Genomic DNA, 21502 nt, shown 5'->3' on the forward strand with positions numbered 1-21502 from the left:
CCCCCACCCTGTGGACTGTTATATAAAAATCTCCTGCCTTTCCATCATTTTGTTCCTTCTGGACTCTGCTGCCTCCCTGATAGCCTTGGCAGTATGGTTCCCAATAAACTCTTCTTTCTACCCATGGAGAAAGAAGTCCAGCAGTTCAGTGGTTTCACTGCACTCAGAGCTGTCATGGAAGAATGAACTTCAGCTAAAGATGCGTAAGAAGAATTAAGATCAAAGGATACTAGTCAGCGTATTTAAGAATATCAAATACCCCAAAAAGCCATTGTGTGAAAAGCTCGAAGAAGAGTGTAGCAATTGGCACTTATGTGGAGGAGAAAGGGACTCTACTTGGTTTTAGGCATTTTTGTTTGTTTGTTTGTTTGTTTGTTTGTTTTTTGAGACAGGGTTTCTCTGTGTAGTTTCCCAGTGGATGTTACTGGAGTCTTCCTTTAGAACCTCATCCACAAACAAACAAGGTGTAGAAACTTTAAGGTATTTCAAAGGTATTACAGGCTTCTTGTACTTTATTTGAGTTATTTTCAAATGACAGTTACAAAAGCTTTTAATTTTTATAATACTCTTCATAAGAAAATAAAATTTAAATAAAAATACATTCTCAACAATACAACATGGTTACACAAATTCACTATATTATGTTTGATAACTTACATTTTCAAACTAGAGACTGTAAAAACCAATATTTACTAACAACACATTAATTTCCAAGTTAAAAATGGAAGCAGGTAACATCAATTAAGATCAGTAATTTAACTCTAGAATGAGTTTTTAATTTGTCACATATGTGAGGACACAAGAAAGCTCTGCAGAGTCTGTCTTTATAGGCCATTCAACAGTATTTTTAAGCAAATTAGAAGGTGCGTTCACTTAAAAGAAATATGTTCTTTAAAACCTGGCTTGAATGAGCTTTTCCTGTAAAAGAATGAAATCAGGCCTTGGAAACACAAACAAAAGCCACAGCCATCAGTCATATGATATTTTCTGTTGGTAAAATAAGCCCAGTTTTGACTCAGCTATTACCCGTGATATTAAAAATGTATTTCTTTGGTAAACAAAATAGTTCGACTTCTAAATTATATTCATGGGAGTAAAAGCCTTTGCTATTGCCCATTGTCTTATCAGATGACGATTTTAAAACAAACTAAAAATACATAACAGATCAGCACAATCTCCATGGGTGGCCACAGCTCCACCAGGAGTCAGAGTTGTGACTGTCTATGGTAACAGTCTCTCCCTATCACCCTCTTCTGTCCTTTCTGCATACTCCAGGTTTTCAGGGAGAGGAGGTGAGCTGCCATATGTGTCTATACATTTTCTAAATGCTCTTTGTAAAACGTAGAGAAAGGAGACCATGGAGTTAAGACTCAAAAGTACTCAAGAGCATAACAAAGGAGAAGGCTACTAGAGGAGCCTTGATTGTCATGGGGTCCTGTGGACATGATTTCTCACTGAAAAAGACTTAATCTAAAAAAAAAAAAAAAAGACATTAGTTTTATTTTTCTCTTTTTACATTGTGCCAAGCTGGCCAATTAATTTCACTCAAGTTGGCTGTGTAAAGGGTCTTATGAGTAAAAGAACTAGAATGTTGAGCTCTCAAACACAGAGTCATACATGTACACAGCTTTGGCCCCTTTGACCCTATGATCATTAAAAATATTTGTACAGGCAGCACAGTGGTGCACGCCTGTAATCCCAGCACTCGGGGAGGCAGAGGCAGGCGGATCTATGTGAGTTTGAAGCTAGCCTAGTCTACAAAGTGAGTCCAGGACAGCCAAGGCTACACAGAGAAACCCTGTCTCGGAAAAAAAATGTAACGAGTGTGGTATTAGAAATGTTAGCGCTGGATGCAGTGGTGCACATCTTTAGTCCCAGCGCTCACGAGACAGAGGCAGAGGCAGGTGGCCTCTGTGCGTTGCAGGCAGGCCAGCCAGGGCTTGTCTCAAAACAACAAGAAATCCTTAGGAAGTAGTTCCTTTTATTATTTTTTGGGGGGAGGCGGTAGAAAAAAACCCAAACAAAACAACCAAAAGAAGATTCAAAACCACTCAAGAGTCTTGAACTCTGACTAGTAGGTAGACATTTTGGAGAATCTAAGTAAGAATTTTAATATTAAGTTCATGAGAAATTTATTAAATGATAAAGTTAATCTACAACAGTGTAGTTAATGGGATCTGTAGGTCTGTCAGAGTAAAGGACTCTTCTAAACTCTAGTATGGGCCTGGAGCCACAACTAAGCACGATGTAGCCCAGTACTGATTTTTAAAAGTCATTTAGAAAAATTTTTTTTCCAAGTCATGATTTTTAATGGGACAACTCTCTGTGTTAATGACCTTTAAAAATAATTACCTAATAACAAAGTAAAAATAAGTACCCAGCAACAACATAATTGGTAAATAAAATCTGAAATACAGCTTAAGCTCAACAAAACAGAACATCACAGCTAGTTAAGACTTAAACCAGTAAGTCACAGTTTTCAACAGGAACATATGTAAATACCCCAAGGTTCAAAGTACCACACTTAGAAAATGTTTTGAATTAAAAAAGACAAGTAAGTACCATGTTTTTTTAATACTGATGAAGCCAAGTGTATCACTCCTCTTCAGGGTAGCACTTGCTTCAACTGCTTATTTACAGTTATGTTTTTTTTAGGACCAAAGTAGAGAAAGGAAAAACATTTGGCTAGCAGGCAATAAGGAACAGCAATAAAATATAAACATTTTCAGGAAAGCACTGTTCTAGATTTAAACACTGATCATTCAACTGATCATAAAAAGACAGATACCATGGAGTATCTAACTACAATCTGGAATGTGCCAGATTATTAAAGTGCGCCAAGTGACTGTTCTTGAGTTAGAGCAGGACCTAACACTATGGTGGGCATCCTTACACACCTTATTATGACATCAAACAGCAGACAAGGTCAAGTGAAGTTCTCACTACCTTCTTCACTATTTCTCTTCTGGTTGGGAAGAATTGCCCTCAGGAGTAACGTTAAACTGAATTCTCAAATTAAGAAAATGAGTACCTGATATTTAAAACAATGGAGAACATCTTAGTGGTCTCATTTTGTTTCATCTGTCACTACTCATTGCAAATGTAAACATGGTGCACACAGGAGCACACATTCCCTGATCTCTATCTGAGCACTCTTACACCTGTGACCAGGCGAGACATCCACCACTGAGGTCTTCGTCTCTGTCTCTAACCTGTAATGGCTGACACAACAGAGGAAAAGGTTTTTGTTTTTGTTTTTTTTCTTTTTTTAAAGATGGAGGGTCCAGATGAACTCAAAAGTTCTGAATTGACAAGGAACTAGAATTTTCTAGTGAAACACAAGGTTGGCAGTATATTGCAGGCACTAACGGTAGTGAAAGTGAATCCACACAACAGATTGCTACTGGTGGAGATGGGTTCTGACTATGAAGTGCTCCCTTTATTGCAAAGCTTCTTAGGAACCTTCTTCAGAAAGATTCTATCAAAAGGAAGTTGCAGAGACATGGATTCGGATGCATGGATACCAAGAAAATCTTGGGTTTCATATTCTCTAGTAATAAACTCATCAATATCAGGATTCCCAAAAGTTAATTTGTTAAATATTAAATACAATATGAAAGCAGGTGTCATCAAAGCCAACGTCCGCTCTTACATACTAAGAACAAAACAAGGTGAATTGAAAAACTCCATGAAAAAGTCTTTTCCAGTCCTCCATCAGTTGGTCAAACTATGATATTTTCCCACCTATTGGATTTTCCCTACAAAACAGTAAAAGAAAAATTATCTTTAAAAGAAATATACAAATTAAAAACGTGACACATACAGAACCTATAAGGCACTTTACTTTTCTCTGATCTTTTGTGCTGAATCTTGTTTTATTAATTCGACAAGTAATACTGATTACTCCCCACATTGCAGGTACTACTCTAGAAGCTAAGGGTGCTGTACTGAACAAAACAGACACAGACTACATGGAGCTGATAGTATGGGAAAAGAAAATAAGCATAATATTTAGTGTAAGAGGGTTTGTCTGTTCACGATTGCCTCCTCTGCCCTCTCCCCCAGTGCTAGGAACCGTATGCTGGGCAACCACACGAACACCAAGCTCTTTTCTCAGCCCAAGTCCGTCCCCCGCAATCAAAGAAAGGAAACATGTATGAAGTGCCCCGCAAGGGGCAGTGGGCAAGAGTACCTCCAGCAACTGAGCTGATGTACTTAAATAGAGAAAACTAAAGCTGGGCAGGGTATGGTATGCATGGATGATGAGGTATTAGTTAAGGATGGTCGTGTGCCTTGGCTATGAACTTTGAAGGACTCCAGGAAAACTAGTTTAACTATTGTTGGACAAGACTCAGTTATACTAATGAAGAAAATAAAGAATTAGGACATTTACAACCTTGTAATGTACTAAGCTTTCTACCAATGAAGAATGTATTTAAACCAATAAAACTGATTTTTCTTTTTAAATTCAGAAACACAAAAGTAGTAACTGACATAGTTTTCAAAGGCTGTTTAAAATAGGGCAACACGGCTTTAGATCCTCCCACTGATGGTGTAGGATCCTGGGCAAGGCATTCACTTTCCTGGTATTTCAATTTTCTACCTATAAAGCGGGAATGAAACCATGCTAGGCTGATATGAGGATCAACAACAGAGGAGCACACCCTGTGGTCCAGGAACCAAACCTTCCCAGCCCACTGCATTACTAGCAGGACCCTGACCATGCTCAGGTCCTGTGTCAGGGAAGGCTGGGGTTACTCTAGGCAAGTCCCTTTCCCCTCAGTACGGAGGAAATAGCCTTTTTAGAAAAGACAGTGGGGCTCTGCACTACTGCGGCTCATGTGATACCTAAGAGAAAAGCTTCAGGACTGACATGCTCTTAGTTGTACACAGTTCCCAGTGACAGTGCTCAGCTGCTGCATTAACTGTGTAAGTTTGGTCTTCCCTCAGGAGTACTGGCTGTAATCTAAGCACGGGGAGGAAGGGAAGCAATAAAAGTGTCCAATGCTGGCTGTGGCATCCTGAGAGGAACAGGTCCCACTGCTGCTGTCCTAACCCATCTCACTCTCTTCATCTGAGACGAAGCACTTGAACTGAACTATCACATGCTTTATGTACTGTTATGGCTTATGTTTTTTGTATTCATTATAAATGTAATGTGTTGTGAGAAATAAAAAGGAGACAATAAAAACAAAAAAGAAAAAGCTACTGTTCTTCAAGAAGTGAATTACAACTATGACATTCAAAGCAGTGATGAAGTACAGTACTGACACGCAAGGCCAGCTGAGCTGAACACGACAAGGAGGGGGTGGCAGAGAAACATGTACTCCACAAGAGGCCAGGCCCTGACAGATGTGGGAGCAGCGGTCTGAGGGTACTTACTTGCTTCCATATTTTGCACTACTTGATCTTTTCTTTCTGTATTTCTCGTGAGGCTCATCTAACTTCTCTATGATGCTTTTTATTTGCTGGATTGTCTTAAAGGTGGTAACAGAATCCTCAATGGTGAAGCTGGAATCAAAAGGCTCTTTCTGTGGCCCTTGATAGACTGCTATTGTCCCACAAGCCTCTGTAAGGAGCAGCAAAACCTTTAATCAGAAAACCAAATTCCACAGATGCCATCTGCAATATAACTAAAAAATTTGTCAAGTTTTAAGGGGAGATTTTCTTTGACAAGAAAATTTGACAAGATTTTCTTTGACAAGAAAATTTGACAAGATTTTCTTTGACAAGGTGGCTATAGCATAACAATTTTATTAAACAGAACTATCACATTCACATAAGAAGAGTAATTTTACTTCATGAATAGGTAAGATAATGCCTCCTCCTTTGAGGGTTTGTTAACTTATCAGTAACTTAGTAAATCTATAAATATATTCAACTTCTTAAAAAGTCAAATAAATAACCCAGAAATTATTAATGAAAGATCACGGTTTTATAAAATTGTATTTACCTTCCATTTTCTGCAGCTTAAGTAAACTGAGGGTAAAAAGAGAATAAACTCTTTCGGTTTCTCTATCTTCATCGATATCTATCTGGATATCTGCAGGGATACCTCTATGAGAAAAAGAAAATTAAAGAGATTGGAAAAGGGCTGGAGAGATGGCTCAGAGGTTAAGAGCACTGGCTGTTCTTCCAGAGGTCCTGAGTTCAATTCCCAGCATCTGGTGCCCTCTTCTGATGTGTAGGTCTGCATGCCGTCAGAATACTGTATAAATAATAAATAAACCTTAAAAAAAGGATTGGAAAAAATTTTTTTGTTAACATGAGAAAGATTTTTGATGAATTGAGACTAAAACTAGAATTAGAATTTTGCACAAGGGATCTCAGAAATTAGTTTCTGAGATAGTTCGAAAGGATCACAAGGTTTTGTTGTTAAGGACTCAAATCCTGAAGAGGATTTTGAAGTAAAATCATTTTAAAAAATATTTTTTATTGTGTATGTGTGTATCTAGATGTGCACGTGTTCACATGTGCATGTATGTGTGTCCTGGGGCTAGAGTTACACGGGTTCTGGAACTAAAGAGCAGCAAGTATTTACTACTCTCTCTAGTCCTAATAAAAACATTTTTTATAATCTCTGGTTCTTCACAAAATAATGCATTAATAACAAAATCTATAGGGCTACAATGGCTAATCTACATATCTAAAACCAGAATGTTTAGTGGACTTCTTTGACACAATTTAAAAAAAGATTTCTATCTGTGTGTGTGTGTGTGTGTGCGCGCGTGCATGCGCGCTCGCTCACGCACATGAGTGCAGACATCTGAGGAAGCCAGAGGCACTGTATACCTTGGAGTTGGAGATATAGTTAGTTGAGAGCTGCCTAATGTGAGTGCTGAGAACCAAACTTGGGTCCTGGGCAAGAGCCGTAAGTGTTCTTAACAGCTGAGCCATCTCTCTATGTCTTTATCTTGCTCAGGCTTGAGATGCTGATTCTTCTTCTTTTAATGATGTTGAGCACGGAGTGGGCATTGCTTATACTTGGTGAATGCTCTACTATCAAGCTTCAATCTGGCGCTTCAGACTTGTGCAGCAATCTAAACCCCTCCCACCACATGAATAACCATGATTAATTTCAGAATATTTTCATCAGCCACAAAAAAACCTTTGTACTCATCAATCTCCATTCGCCCATCCATCTAGAGCCTGGCCACCACATTTTGTGTCTCTGAATTTACTTATTATATATACATATATTATTTTTTGTGGTACTAGGAACCAACCGAAGTACTTGTGTGTGTCATGCAAACACTCTACCACTAGGCAACAACCCAAACCCTTCCAGACACTTTTTATAAAAAAATGTTTTCAAACCGTATGTAGCCTTTATGTCTAGCTACTTTTACTTAGCATAATGTTTCATATCCATATGTACTACATTGGCAGACATCTTGACTCATTACTTTTATCAGAAAGGGACTTACGCAGTACACGGCTTGCAGCCTGGGGTGTTTTCACTCGTCTCCTGGCAGCAGAGCCAGTTTCCGTTGAGATACGCTGAAGGATGGAAAGAACTGAGCCTGTTGTGGTTGCACCTGCTCACCCTGCACAGCACGTCTATCCACTCGTTGGCTTCCACACAGTTGTTCGCTTGGACGTAGAGTGTTTTCTCCGTATGGATCACTTGGAACATCTTTATTGGCAATTAAGATAAAAGTTAGAAGAGCCTTAAAAGCAACACATAGTACATACACAGAAAAAGCAGTTAGAAAGACACTAAGTTTGCTTGGCTAAGAAATGGCTGCAAATGTGTCTTAATGAATTTGGCAGGTCAGTGCAAAAGACCACCTTAGTTAATGGTTCTAAACACTAGAACAATATAAACTGTAGATGCCATACATGTCAAAGGAATGGGCCACTGTCTGAATAAGAACAAAGAAGTGATTTTAGATGTAGGAGGAAGTATGAGGAAAGACAAAGCAGTGAGGAGACAGTGAGGATGGAGGACGCCATCCTGGTGACCATCCTGCACTATCTCAGTGGCAACAGAGTGACAGACACTAAAGTAACTTTCACATGCTGATTTAAAATGCTTTTAACATTTATACAACTTACGTTTTTCTTGCCAAAAGAGCTTTCTTCCAGTTTTTCCACAGCAAGAATATTTTTTACTGGAATAGTGTAAATTGCATCTTTGCCTAAAAAAAAAAAAAAAAAAAAAAAAAGACAAAACTAAAAGAATTGCTGTAATAATTATAATTCTGTAAGGTTAATTCTGCTTGCTGATAGAAGCATACGTATCTACAGTAGACTTCTGGATGGCTTGTATATAATAATATAGAACAGGAATTTTGACTGCTTTCTATAAAGCATATAGATGAAAACATTTTTAAGGAAAAACATGTGAATAAGTTTGATCTTTATACAGAAAATTATTTTCTATGCTATTATTAATTTGTAACACTAATTATATAAAAGCTGAAAGAACTAATGCACCTAGTGATAAAGAGACATGAGAGGCCCAGGCGTATGATTACGACCTAAGCAGTAAATATGACTATTAAAGTAGATTCTTTTCTGGTTTGTAAACTTAACTTTAATTAAAAAATTAGCCCTCAAAACAAACAAACAAACAAACAAAAATCTGTGTGTGCACGTGTGCAAGGAACCAAACCCAAGGCATAATGCATGTTAGGCAAGCTTCCTAGCACTGATCTAAAACATGCTTTCTTTTATTATTTTATGTGCGTAGTATTTTCCCAGCATGTGTGTGTACCACATGTGTGCCCAGTGCGCTCAAAGGTCAGAAGACGGCTTTGGATTCCCTGGGACTGGAGTTACAACTACATGGGTGCTGGAAATTGAACTCAGGTCTTCTGCAAAAAACACGTGCTTTTACCAATGAGACAACTAGCCAGCCCTGTCTCTTACGGCTGTCTTGGAACTCAATATGTAGGACAGGCTGGTCTTATACTCAGAGATCCACAATCGCTCCTCTCGGATGCTAGGATTAAAGGTATGATGTGCCACCACAACTAACATCGTTCAAATTTTTAAAATTAATTTTAATTTAAGTTTGCATGTATATAGGTACACACACGTACTATAGCACATGCGTGGAGTACAGGACAACCGACAGAAGTCATTTGCCCCCTCTCCCATGTGGGTCCCAGACACTGAACTCCTTATCAATCTTGGTAGCAAGCACCTATACCCTCTGACCCAACTTGCCAGCCCCAAAGCATGTTTTAAATATAAACTTATTTACAGCCGCCACATGTTGGCCAGCTGCTAGCCAATACTACAAGGTTATCTTAGGAGATGCTGGGGGCAAAGTGAGAATTTTTCCAGCAGACAGAATCTTTTAACCCTTTATGGGTTTTAAAACTTATGCAAGGAAATTTCAGTGTGTTAAAGGACCTCCTCTAACATGGTGTAAGATGAGCCTGGGTTACTGTTATCATATCCAGTTATAGAAGTTAGTGATAAATAGTTTTGACTTCTAGTCATTTTGTGATGGTGTTTTCACAGCATCAATACTTTTATTTCTACTTCTTCCTCAAGTCTTTCTTTAAGAACACATGGGTTATAATACAGGAAGATAAGAACATTCTATTTTATACTACTCAAAGGATTAATGCTGTGAGTTTTTTTCTTTTTGACAAAAAACAGGTTATCTGTGATTTTGTTTTTACCGTGAATAAAGACATTAGTACAAAATAGTTGTTCAATTAATTTCCTGGTACAAAGCGCAGAAGTTAAGGTAATTCAAATAAATGTGACATGATTTTTAAAAGATATATACTAAATGTCTAGAATATGCTAGGTACTGTTCTAATAATTAAAGACAGAACAACAAACAGAAAACAGGTCCCTAGTAGAATTTATATTGATTCCTGAAAAGACCAGCAGAGAAATATTAACTAGAGATGAACACTATGATGAAAATAAATTGAAGTGACGTAACAGAATGTAACTGGAAAAGATTATCAGCAGCCTTCTGGAAGCAGACAAGATAAAACTTATGTGGATATAAGGTAGGGCAGGAAGGGGGCAATGATGAAAGCCACAGATAGGAGAGTGGTTAGGGAGAGCGGCAAGCCAGCAACAGTGGACACCGAGGGCTAGAACTAGAGAGGCTCAGGCATATCAGGATGACTAACAGATGAGCTCCATCTGGAATGGCGGAGCCAAACACCCACATGCTAATGCAGCAGGCCGCAAGCTGGGTTGCAGAGCAGTGCAATGGCATAACTTGCCTCTCCCTCATGATCATTGTGAGGATGTTACTGAACCCCATAGTAGGTAAATGAATTGTAAAACACAAGATGAGCGAATTGCCAATGCGATTACCAAACAGATAAGGAAAATCAGCATTCTAAAGGAGAGACTCACATACAGAATACCACCTGAGGAAATCATAATATGATGAATTGGGTAGCAACCTACACAGGACATCAGAGGGTCTAGCCAGAGAATTAAAAAATATTCTCTTTAAACTTGTTAAGTATCAAAACATGCCCACACCTTAAAGCGGCTGTATTTACCCACTTTGGGACAGATTCTGATACTGCAAGTGTTAGATGCTCCCAGGAACAGTGCACCTGTTCTTACACCATGAGAGCAAATTTCAGTTAACCATGATAGTGAGAGGAAGTTACAGTATGAGTTAGAAACAAAAGATCTTCCCAAGAAGTTTCCAAAACTACAACACAGAACTTAGTACAACTTAAGCTCATAGGACTTAGAAGTGTTGACAAGTGACTAAATGCCCTTAAGAAAACAATAAGGGATCTTTAAATGGAAAGAGCTACCAAATGTTGGACAGGAACAGAAGAAAAAAAGAAAAATGCCTAAACTACGGGCCATAAAATAACAAAACTTACTAAAGATATGAGTTTCCATAGATAAGAATCAAAACTCTGAGAAACAGACTGCTATAAAAATTGTCATCAGCAACAACGAAGCCAGAATATAGATATGAAATGTCTACAGCACCTGTTATTCCCAGGTGCTAACCCGCCTGGGGTCCTGCTTAGTTTCTGAGATAAGACTGGAACGCTAAGGTGGTATGGCCACAGGCCATACCACCGTACTGTATCCTAAAGTTCTGAGGAAGAATGAGGATCATTTAACAGTAAGGACAAACCTGTTTTGGTACATGTAAGGACTCAAACAGCAACGATAACAACGACTTATTTTGAAAATTCCTCAAGAAATTCTTCCTGTAAATTTGTAAAAAATCCAGGAAAAAAGCCAAGTTGTGTAAGAAATTATGTTGGGTAAAGAAGTGAGGAAAATCATTGAAGCATAATGTAAAAGAGACAAAGTGCTCTATTGCATGGACAGAACACATCCACCAGTGGTGACATTAGACTGGTTCCAGGTTTGGCGACTGTAAATAACACTCACCTAAACCTTCACTGAACGTGTCTTTGGACATCTGCTCTCATTTGATTTGGGGCAGATAACCAAGCACATAACTGGTAAGAAATATGTATAGTTTTATGGATAATCATTTGGTTTTTCCCCGACCCCTCACTCACAGTTAACTTTTTGAGAACTTGGCAAAATGCTTCCCAAAGTGACTGCACTTCTATAGTCTTGCTAGAGATGTAGGTTTCCACTCACCTATGTTCTCAACTATGTCTCACCTCTTCTTAAAAAAAATGTTTGTAAGGACTCACCAACAACCTTGATGTACTAGGCAAATGCTCTACCACTGAGATACATCCCTACTCTTATTCACTGTAAATATTTCTGTTGTAGTAAAACAGTACCTCAGTGTAGTTTTAATATTCTCTTCATGGGTTTATTAGCCACCTGTATGTCTTATTAATGTTTACTGCCCTTTAAGTAAAACAAACAAACAAACAAAAAAACCTGAATATAAATTCTATCATATTAAAATTTGAAAGTATTTTTTTCCAGTTTTATCTTTTCTGTGTGTGGGTATATTTTACTCAAATGTATATGTATGTGCCTGGTGCCCACAGAGCTCATAAGAGGGTGTCAGGTCCCTTGGAACTAGAGTTACAGACGGTTATGAGTTATTCTGTGCATGCTGGGAACTGAACCTGGATCCTCTGCAAAAGCAGCCAGTGCTTGTCTCTTTAGACTCTGAAATATTTTCTTCTAGTTTGCTGTTATCTTTTCATTTTCTTAATGGTATCTGTTTTTTTTTTTTTTCTTGTGTGTGTATGGTATGTCTGTGTGTTTGTAGGCGCATACATGTGGATGCCTGAAGTTGATAGAGCATATCTCCCTCAGCAGTTCTCCACTGCTCTCAGGGAGCACGGCTCCTCACGGGGTCTGGAGCTGCACAGTTCCAGTTAGTCTAGTCAGCTGACTCACCCTGGGAGTCTTCTGTTTTGAACAGTGATTAAGTCCAATTTGTTAGTATTTTTCTTTCGTGGACTACACCTTTGATATACACGTAATAAATCTGCCTAACCTAAGTCTTAAAGACTTTCCTTGTTGGGGCTGGAGAGATGTCAGTGGTTTTAACCACTGGAGTCCCATTCTTTCCAGCACCCATGCGGCAGCTTACAAACACCCACAACTCTAGTTCCTGAGGACCCAGTGCCCTCTTCTGGCCTCCTTGGGCACCAGACATATATGCATGCAAAACACTTCGTCATACACATAAAAAGGTAAAAAAAAAAAAAAAATTCCTTGTTAATGTAAATACTTAAAACAATCAATTTTCATTCATTCAGTACTGCTTTAGCCATATTCTACCAACTTTGCTGAATCTGTTTTATTTTAAAGTACTTCTGAATTTCTTTGAACTCTAGGTTATTTAGAAGCATATCAACTTCCAAATATGTGCAGAGGGGCATTCCTAGATATCATATTATTGTAATTTTAAGAGAACATTTTATAGAATGTTAACTTTTGGTATGTACTAAAACTTGGGATTCAGTTTAGTTTGTTAAATGCTCCAATCTGACTGAAAATATTATGTATTCTCTTTGTTTGATTTTATGTTCTATACATGTGAATCAGATCAAGGTAACTGAGTATGTTGTTTCATATTTCTATACTTTTGTTGATTTTCTTTTTTGCCTATTTTCATAATTACTTAAATTATTTAAATATTATAGTCTGTTTTTCCCCTGACACATTAACAAGCTGTAAACAAGCATACAAACATTCAGAACATTAATTTTGCTTGTGAAGGCTCTTTTTATCATTCTGGATCATGTCGGCATTTACTTGGTAACAGCTGTTCTGGAGTTTACTGAGTTATTGCTTATCCTCACACCATCTTTTTCTCTACCCAATTACTTTCAACCTATTGTGCTTTTATACTTAAGATATATAAGTTAGAGAAAGTATTTCTTAAGATCTTGTTTCTTAGAACATCTAGTCTGGCAGTTCCATTAAAATAGCTTCCATACACTTATTGTAATTATTGATATTGTTGAGTTTAAGCCACCATCTGTTCTGATTTCTGATGCCTTGCTATGCTTTGATAACATCTTTACTTTCTGAATGGGAAGAAGAAGACAAGCTGTTACATCCATTTTTCTCTAAGCTTTGGTCATAATACATAGTCCTCTTTAAGTCAGGGTTTTACTGTGTAGGTTTGGCTGTACTGGCTATGTAAACCAGGATGGCCTTGAACTTACAGAGAACTGCCTCTGCCCTCTGAGTGTTGGGATTAAAGACATGCACCATGATACTTGGCATGATATAGTCTTAACTTATTACTGTCTACTTAAAATTATTGTGCTCATTCCTAAGATACAAGATAATTTCCTCCATCCCCTTCTGTTACGACACCCTTGCCAAATACACGATATTCTACAAAGCCACAGATCAATGCTGTAAATCTTTTTTTTTTTTTGGGGGGGGGGTGCTTTGAGAGAGTTTCTCTGTGTAGGAACTCTAAGAGATAGTCTGGCAGAGTTCTACATAATGAATTCAAGAGGACACTGTATGAGACACGAAGAAGCTGAAACATCAGCAGCTCATTAGACTCCATCATGTAGCAGGAGGCAATAATGATATTATAGTAATTTAAAGTCCGCACTCAGCTCTATGAAAATCTGTAAAGGTACCAATGACTGATGACTAAATATAATTTGCCACATTAATTGTACTCCCTATCAGTGGGTTACAAATGCTTTTCAGTAGCCTCTCTAATTTTATTCCTTGCCTAAGCATCTAAAATCAGTTTAGGGGTTCAGGGCAGTTCACAAGGAATCTGAAGTATCCCTTCTCTTGTTTTTTTTTCTATTTCCAGTCTTCCTGGATGCCTTGACATTTGATTCTTTGACTCCTGAAGCCAAACAACTGTATGTTTTTGCATGAATTTGGCTGTCTTACACTACAGTGTTTTTGTAGGTGATCATGAAAATAGAAATCTTAGCCAGAACAATTTTCTTTCAAGGGTCATATAGCTTTAAAGGTTGTCTATTTCTAACATGCAGATTATCTAGGGCACACTTCCATTGTGTTTTTTCTCTTGACTATGCTCCAGACTTGTATAATATACTTCGGGCAAAGTTTCTAATTATTATTTTTGAGGGTGTTAGGTTAGTACCAAGTTCTCTATTATTACTAGAACTCACTGTATATGTATTTAAAAGATAAGCTCTCATATAGACTAGGCTGGCTTTGAACTCAGTACTTAGCCAAGGATTACCTTAGACTTCTGATTCTCCTGCCTCTCTCTCCCAGGTGCTAGGATTACAGCCGCGGGGCACCACACCCAGTTTATGTCCTGCTGGGGAAGACAGCAGTGCTTTGTGCACATTAGGTGACTGATCTATCAAGTGAGGTATACCCCCAACTGATGTATGTTTGTTTATAAAAAGGCAATTGCATCCCTTCAGTTGCTTTTGCCCAAATCCTTGAAATGTTCCTTTATTTGTCTGTTCCTAGCTCCTCATCTCGAATTCCCTAACAAATTCTGTGTACTACCTTTAAAATATATTGAGAAAGTGATCTGTTTTTACTACTTCGATTGCTGCCAACTGGTACAAGCCACTACTTTCTGTGCTTTGGATTATTGTAATTAAAAATAATTTTGGCTTATCTATCAGTACTAACCTGTAAGTTGAGTAAGAGCCTGGGCTTTAGTATGTCTTCTTCACTACTGTTTCTGTCCTGCACCTCTGGCACATAGTAGGCACCAGTAAAATATGTTTAGCTGAAAATATTTGCATAATTGAGTCAATGATTTGGTTCTTTAGCTAGTAAAGAAAAACAACAAACAAAACCCTGGAGAGCTTCATGCCAGAAAACATGAAGAGGGAAAAGTCAAGTCAGCCTAAATGCACTGAGAAGTTGTATAAACTGCGCTTTATGGAAGCTGTATAAACTGTCTGCATGTACCTATATATGACAGGTCTCAAGAACATACAACATCTAAGCAAATCTCACAGAAGTATTTCAAACATGGGTTTACTAACAGTTTTACTAGTAAACTTGGTTAAAGCTTCAGAATCCAGTAGCAGTTACTAAAGCAATTCAGGTGACAGAGTACTTGGAAGACCTGATGTTCGTCAAAGAGCATTTACTAAATGCTTTTCTGCTAGTAACATGGTTGTTAGCACTGAGGACCTTAAAGAGCAGAGGAAAAGAGAGATGAAACATAATGACCAGTGTGCAGATGTTCCTGTTAAGGAGGTAGCTAAGTGGCTAGGGGCTTAAATTATATCCAGGAGGAGTTGACACTTGACCTGAGGCTTATAGGAGGGCATCAAATCATAGACCTGAAGAAGGGAAGATCTTTATGTAGAGTATATACAGAACAGTGAACATAAAAATTGTACATTAAAGAAACTATAAGAGCTAGTCTGGTAGAGTTCTATATGATGAATGCAAGATGAGGCTGTATGAGACATGAAGACGCTGAAAGATCAGCAGCTCATTAGACTCCATCATGCAACAGGAGTCAATAATGATATTATAGTAACTTAAAGTCAGCACTCAGCTCTATGGAAATCTGTCAAGTACCAATGACTAATCACTAAATATCTGAGAACACTCATTTGCCACATTAATTATACTCACTATCAGTGGCTTACTATTGCTTCTCAACAACCGCCTAAGTGAGCATCACAGCTATCTGAGGAAAAAACATTAACTCTATATACACAAATCGGAAAGATACCCCATTACTGATTAAGAATACATTTCTCTATCAGCAAGATTAAACGAAAGACAATGAACAACAACTGTTACCGAAATTTTTTTTTCAAATCAAAATTTATAAATTTAACATTATAGCTGTAGTAACAGAAAATAATCACCAGTTTAGGCTACCAAGAAAATGGACAGAAGACAGAAATAAGCAAAACTGCTGAGCAAGTAGCAAATATGAAGGCCATGCACTTTATTTATGAGAAGTCCTTACATCTTCATTCAAAGCCTTTGATCTTGTGTGTAGTTTTAGCAAATATAGTACCTACACCTTAATTCACAGTACATTAGTAGTAAAAAATGAAGGCTGAAGACAGTGGTGGGAGTAAGACGCTTCACTGACAGCACAGAAAATTTAAGGAGACAGCCTGAGTGAAAGAGGTGAGAGATAAACTGAGCAAAGCAAACACATGATCACAAAAAGCATGGCAGTCTAAGATGTGTAGCCGGGGAAAACAACTGTACCCACCCTTCGGCACTCTGAAAACACAGTAACTAGGGCACTATATATAATTAACACCATCGAGGATTACCCCAAGTCAATCAGAAAATGTTAACTTATGTTTAATGAATTGTTTTTTAGAAGGCAGGAAAGCATGTAACGTATTTTGGAAAAATCCATCAAAATAGTTAAAACAACACGCACATATGCTTAGAACTGTAGGCTTTGGCAAATAATCTCACAAACTCATTTGTGTATGTCTTCCAACACAAAAACAACACACTCCAGTATATCCATTCCTATGGTTCCAACAGTCTAATTCTATGAAAGTCTATCCTTTTATATCACTGGGGAGAACAAAGGCAAACCCTGACAACTTCAGCTGTACGTATGTGTACATATGTAGGATTCTCAGAAAAAAGGCACAACTATCATGTGACTTAAAGGGCTTTAAAACGAGCACACTTTGGAATGCTGGTTTGGGTTAGACAGTACTTTAACTGAGGGAAAAATAACTTGCTTATTTACAGAAGATGACTAATTTAGCTTACATTTTATTTAATTGCATTATTGTTATTATTGACTTTTTTTTTGAGACAGTCTTTCCCTATGTAACCTGGCTGTCCTAGAACTCACAACATAGACTGGGCTGGTTTTGAACTCATCAAGATCTGTCTGCCTCTGTCCCACAGCTTCCCCACCCCGAGTGCTAGGATAAAGGTGTGCACCACCATGCCTGGCTTAATTGTAATATTAAAATAAACACTATAAACAATTATGGTATCCATAAGTGAGAATATTTATATAAAATTCAATTCTAAAACTTTCAACGTCAGCTTTAAAAACACTTGGAAAGGCAAGCCTGTTGATCTTTAGTTACATATTTATATACTATAACAAACTACCTGATGCTTAAAACGCAACAAATTGTAAACTTTCTTTTTTTATGTCTTTTTATTTTATTTTATTAATTACACTTTATTCACTTTGTATCCCCCCATAAGCCCCTCCCTCCTCCCTCACGGTTCCACCCCTCCCCCTTCTTCATGCATGCCCCTCCCCAAGTCCACTGATAGGAGAGGTCCCCCTTTCCTTCCTTCTGATCTTAGTCTATCAGTTCTCATCAAAAATGGCTGCATTGTCCTCTTCTGTGGCCTGGTAAGGCTGCTCCCCCCTCAGGGGGAGGTGATCAAAGAGCAGGCCAATCAGATTATGTTAGAGGCAGTCCCTCTTCTCATTACTATGTAACCCACTTGGACACTGACCTGCCATGGGCTACATCTGTGCAGGGGTTCTAGGTTATATCTATGCCTGGTACTTGGTTGGAGTATGAGTCTCTGGGAAGACCCCAGTGTTCAAATTTTCTGGTTCTGTTGCACTCTGTAAACAATTTCTTACTACAAACTATTGGATATGCACATATATATGTGTATATTCATTCATTTATTCTGTTTAAGCTATATGTGTGTGTGTGTATATATATATATATGCATGTGTACACACATGTATGTACACACACACACACACACACACACACACACACACACACACACACCCCTCTTAGCTGATACAGTAGTCCATGCCAGTAGTAGTCCCTGCTATTTGGGAGGCTGATTCAAAAGGCCGGCTTAATCTCAGAGTTGTGGGTCAAGACCCCATCTCTTAAAAATATCCCTCTCCTGACTCATCTACTGGTCAGGAAAGTCCAGTGAAGCACTTCACATTCTCTTAAAGTACCCTATGTCAGGTGTTCATGTCATCATTTCGGAATTTATAGAAGAAGCTCTCTTAGCAAGGTATCTATTTACTCATCGACTGATGGGACTTCAAAACCCTATGAGCACCAGGCTATGCTGAATGCTTGTGGTTGTTATTTATCTGTTAAGCCTCTACCTTTCTGCTTTTACTGTTATACTGTCTTACCAAGTCCAGTTGTTTTGTTCTCAGGTCGATTTATGCTAGGCTTTCATGGTATAGTTTTATCATATACTACATGTGATAAAACGAACACTTCAGTTTAGCTTTCTGTGTCATTGTGAGAAACTCTGACCCATTCACTGTGCAAAGATCCACGGTGGCAGCAAGAACTAGCAGAGTAAAGCCACAATAAAACACAAATACAACTCTACCTTGCTGTTTGTGGTAGGTGAGCTCTCTGCTTGTCAAGCAGAACCACCGTTTCTTGAAATTCTTTTTTCCAATACGAGTTCTTCCTTGAGCTCTTTTATACATCTCACTGCCAACATAACAGACATAAATTAGACATTTAAGCCCAGAGATTAAAATCCCTTACCCGAAACAAAGAACTGACCCTTACTGTTAGATGACATTGGTAGTCATGTACAATTATTAGTATATGGCCGTGATTTCCACTGATAACTCATGTATCTTACTTTGGCCTTTAATTCATGTAGGTTGTTTTAGTTTTACTGTGGTTGTAGCCTGCCTGATGTCTATGCACATGTGTGCAGAGCCTGTGGCAATCAGCTGTGAGCCACAGTGTGGGTTCCAGGAACTGAATGCAGGCCCTCTACAAGAGCAGCCCTCTAAACCACTGAGGCAGCTCTCCAGGCCCCAAGTAACGCTGTTTTAAAATTTGCTATACAGAATAAAAAGGGTAAGTTATTTCCATCCTATTAACGCCTAGTCCTAACCGCTCTTCTTTAAGGCTGAGCAGTGCTATCTCCTAACTGCAGAACAGTCTGAGACTGCGCAGTCAGTCTCAAAGCGCTGCCCTAAGACATAAGCCGACAGGGCAGTGAGAGTCATTTACCTGACTGAAGCAGTCTAGGAAGCTCTGAAACAGAATCAGAACTCCGGTTTCTTCACTCCCGGACCCATGTTCTTTGTACTTACTGTCTACAGTGAAATGTAACTTTCATGTCTCATGTAATTAATTACCCTTCTTTCAGGTGCACAGGTTCACTCGTCCCACTGGACTCTTTACTTTCTGTAGATGAAATTTCATCTAAGAACTAAATGGGGAGATGGGGAAGTATACAGTAGAAGAGTAAATAAGGTGTATCATAAAAAGTTGTTTTAATTTACACATCATTGATTAGGAAATTCACTATTAAAGACTATACATATGTATGTATATACATAATGACTATATAAATTGCAAAATAATAATCTCTTTTATACAAAATGCTCAGGACCAAAGTGCTAGGATTCTAAAATATTTGCATATACTGCAAGGTATCTTGGGGACGGGGCTCATGTATAAACAGAACTCATATACACAGCCTAAGGGTAACTTTATACAGTATTCTTACTAAACCTGTACTGTGCAACCTATCACATAAGGTAAAGTGTGGAATTTTCCATTGTGACATCAGGTCCCCTCAGAAAGTTTTAAATATGGCAATATTTTAGATTTTAGAGCATCTTGGATCAAAGAGGCTCATTCTACAGTAGCTATAAAATAAAATACATTTGGCTATAGAAAGTTATCAATTTACAAATGAAAATAAATTCCAAAACATTTATTCTCAACTTACCAAATTCTGAATGGATTTCCCTATAGAAATAGCTCAATCTAGAATCCTTAACTGGAGTTTTTTTTTGAGACAATGCCTCACTATTTCTAAGGCTGGACTTAAACTCGCTGCAATCTTCCTGTCTCAGCTTCCTTAATTCTAAGATTACAGGCATATACTACCACATCTAGTCCTTATTCATATTTTTGGTATTCATAAGGCTTCAAATACAAAGAATGTATTTTGCACATTTAAAAATCTTGTCTTTGCTTTGCAGCAAACTCATTTTCTCATGTAAGTAACCTTCAACTAGCACATGCTATCATGGTCTGAATTTATCTTACACAATGTATTTTGCATTGTGACAAATAAACACTAATGTGTGCTTTGGGTGTTACCAAAGGGGCTATTTAATATAGTTTGTTCCTATTACCTTTTGAAATTCTGAAAACTTGAATTCTGAAGATTCTGGTTTCAAAGATTTTACATATGCAGAAAATAAGAATGTAACTCAAAAGAATTTTCTAACACCCATTATTAGAAACATGTGGTCACCAGTGAAAAGCATTTAGCTTCATGAACATGTAACCTAGATCAACCAAGGGCTTGCCAGCATGTGGATGCCTCTCAATGGAAAAGGGAAATTCACCAATTCTTGTTCTTACAAAAGAATCCTCTTTGGCCTCCTAAATCAACTATCCATTTGCTTATTAGTGAGACATTACAAACACAGATGTCCCTTTTATGTTTCTAACTTACTTTGTTCAGGACTTTAGAATGTAAACAAAACAAAGCAGATAGTTTCGTTAGACTATCCAGAGTCTAGGGCTTCCTCTAAGTTGAAGGCAGAGCTACTTGGGTCTAAGAATGCTGTGACTCAGCTACCAGAGCATGCACTCAGGAGAGTTACCAATGTGCTCTCTCTAGCTAGGAATCTTGGTAAGTAAACAAAAACAGAATTCCTTTTGTCCTGTGGGTGATGCAGGTTCAAGTATCCAAGGACATTAATGAAGCGTCCTGTTTCATCTCTAGTTCTAATAAATGGGCCATCCACCAGTGAAGCTTAACAGTTATCTGAATATATTTCTCTTTAGCATTATTATGAGTAAGGTAAAAGTATAAGGTAAAAATAAATGTGTGATGTGAAATACAAGAAAACAGTTAGGATGACAGTAAGGTAACTGTAGTAACCAGTTGGCTCAGGTTCACCCTACTCAGGCCAATAATTATCTTTTAATTTTTCACAGTGCTGTGGTTCTGCCACCAAATTATATAATTACCCTATTTACAGAACTCTTCTGGTTACCTGTCCTATATTGTGTGGGGGACGTAGTTACAAGACATTTAAAGTCACTAGTACAAATACCAGTATGAACGAGAAACTGAGTTACGTGAACACTGGTAATTTCTAGCATTGTGTGTATCTAGTCTTATGACAGGTGCTGGAGATAAGAGCTGAATCTTAAGCAGAGCTGTCCAGGAT

General features: G+C 38.0%; 1 protein-coding gene across 2 annotated transcripts in view; it reads right to left on the reverse strand.

The window, feature by feature from the left end:
• Positions 1-606: 606 nt before the first annotated feature.
• Positions 607-21502, reverse strand: part of Rasa2 (RAS p21 protein activator 2) — a 101023-nt gene continuing 80127 nt past the window's right edge. The window contains exons 18-25 of one of the 2 annotated variants that reach the window (XR_008722826.1): positions 19442-19515; positions 18670-18776; positions 8059-8141; positions 7428-7636; positions 5954-6057; positions 5383-5569; positions 3657-3758; positions 607-1470 (exon numbers count right to left, since the gene is read on the reverse strand). Coding sequence is in view for 1 of the 2 variants with exons in the window: in XM_055629844.1 (XP_055485819.1) it covers positions 3728-3758; positions 5383-5569; positions 5954-6057; positions 7428-7636; positions 8059-8141; positions 18670-18776; positions 19442-19515 (795 nt within the window). In the remaining variant the exon portion in view is untranslated. Of the gene's footprint in view, positions 3759-5382; positions 5570-5953; positions 6058-7427; positions 7637-8058; positions 8142-18669; positions 18777-19441; positions 19516-21502 lie in introns of both variants that reach the window. The other variant, XM_055629844.1, reaches the window with a different exon arrangement.

Source organism: Psammomys obesus, unplaced genomic scaffold (assembly GCF_907164565.1).
Source record: "Psammomys obesus unplaced genomic scaffold, mPsaObe1.curated_primary_1811, whole genome shotgun sequence".
NCBI classification, from domain to species: domain Eukaryota; kingdom Metazoa; phylum Chordata; class Mammalia; order Rodentia; family Muridae; genus Psammomys; species Psammomys obesus.